The sequence below is a fragment of the Apaloderma vittatum genome, unplaced genomic scaffold (assembly GCF_000703405.1).
Source record: "Apaloderma vittatum isolate BGI_N311 unplaced genomic scaffold, ASM70340v1 scaffold26216, whole genome shotgun sequence".
Classification (NCBI taxonomy): domain Eukaryota; kingdom Metazoa; phylum Chordata; class Aves; order Trogoniformes; family Trogonidae; genus Apaloderma; species Apaloderma vittatum.
Window position 1 is genome coordinate 7,516 of NW_009723714.1, and position 386 is coordinate 7,901.

At 55.7% G+C, this 386-nt stretch overlaps 1 protein-coding gene across 1 annotated transcript in view; it reads right to left on the reverse strand.

Moving 5' to 3' along the window:
* LOC104276068 (probable E3 ubiquitin-protein ligase MID2) overlaps nt 1–386 on the reverse strand; it is a gene marked incomplete at its 5' end in the record, with an annotated part of 6,414 nt that overhangs the window by 5,624 nt on the left and 404 nt on the right. The window contains one exon of the mRNA XM_009872234.1: nt 52–234. Coding sequence (XP_009870536.1) covers nt 52–234 — 183 coding nt within the window. The remainder of the gene's footprint in view (nt 1–51; nt 235–386) is intronic.

Genomic DNA, 386 nt, shown 5'->3' on the forward strand with positions numbered 1-386 from the left:
TGTGGGGAAGCCTTGGGGCGCAGGCTGGGGGGAGCACGCCCGAGCACTCACCAGTTAGATAATCCAGCCCCTCCAGCAGCTTCTTCTCTCTGGAAAAATCTAAAGCAAAGTTTTCAAAGGCATCATTAAAATTGATATCTGGTATCAGAACTTGCGAGGATGCAGTTGCCATGGCGACCCTGAAAGAAAGGAAGAGACCATCAATACGCACCAGGGTGTGCGTCGCCGCTCTCGACACCCGGTGAGGAGGGGGATCAAAAGGGTGCAAGTGGCCTCACAGTGACACTACACACTGTTGGGAAAATGTCTTGCACCTACTAACTGCTGCTCCTGCCCCTGGAGAGTGTCCTGGCCTGGGGACCGGGGCCCAGAGAGTCGAGGGGCTC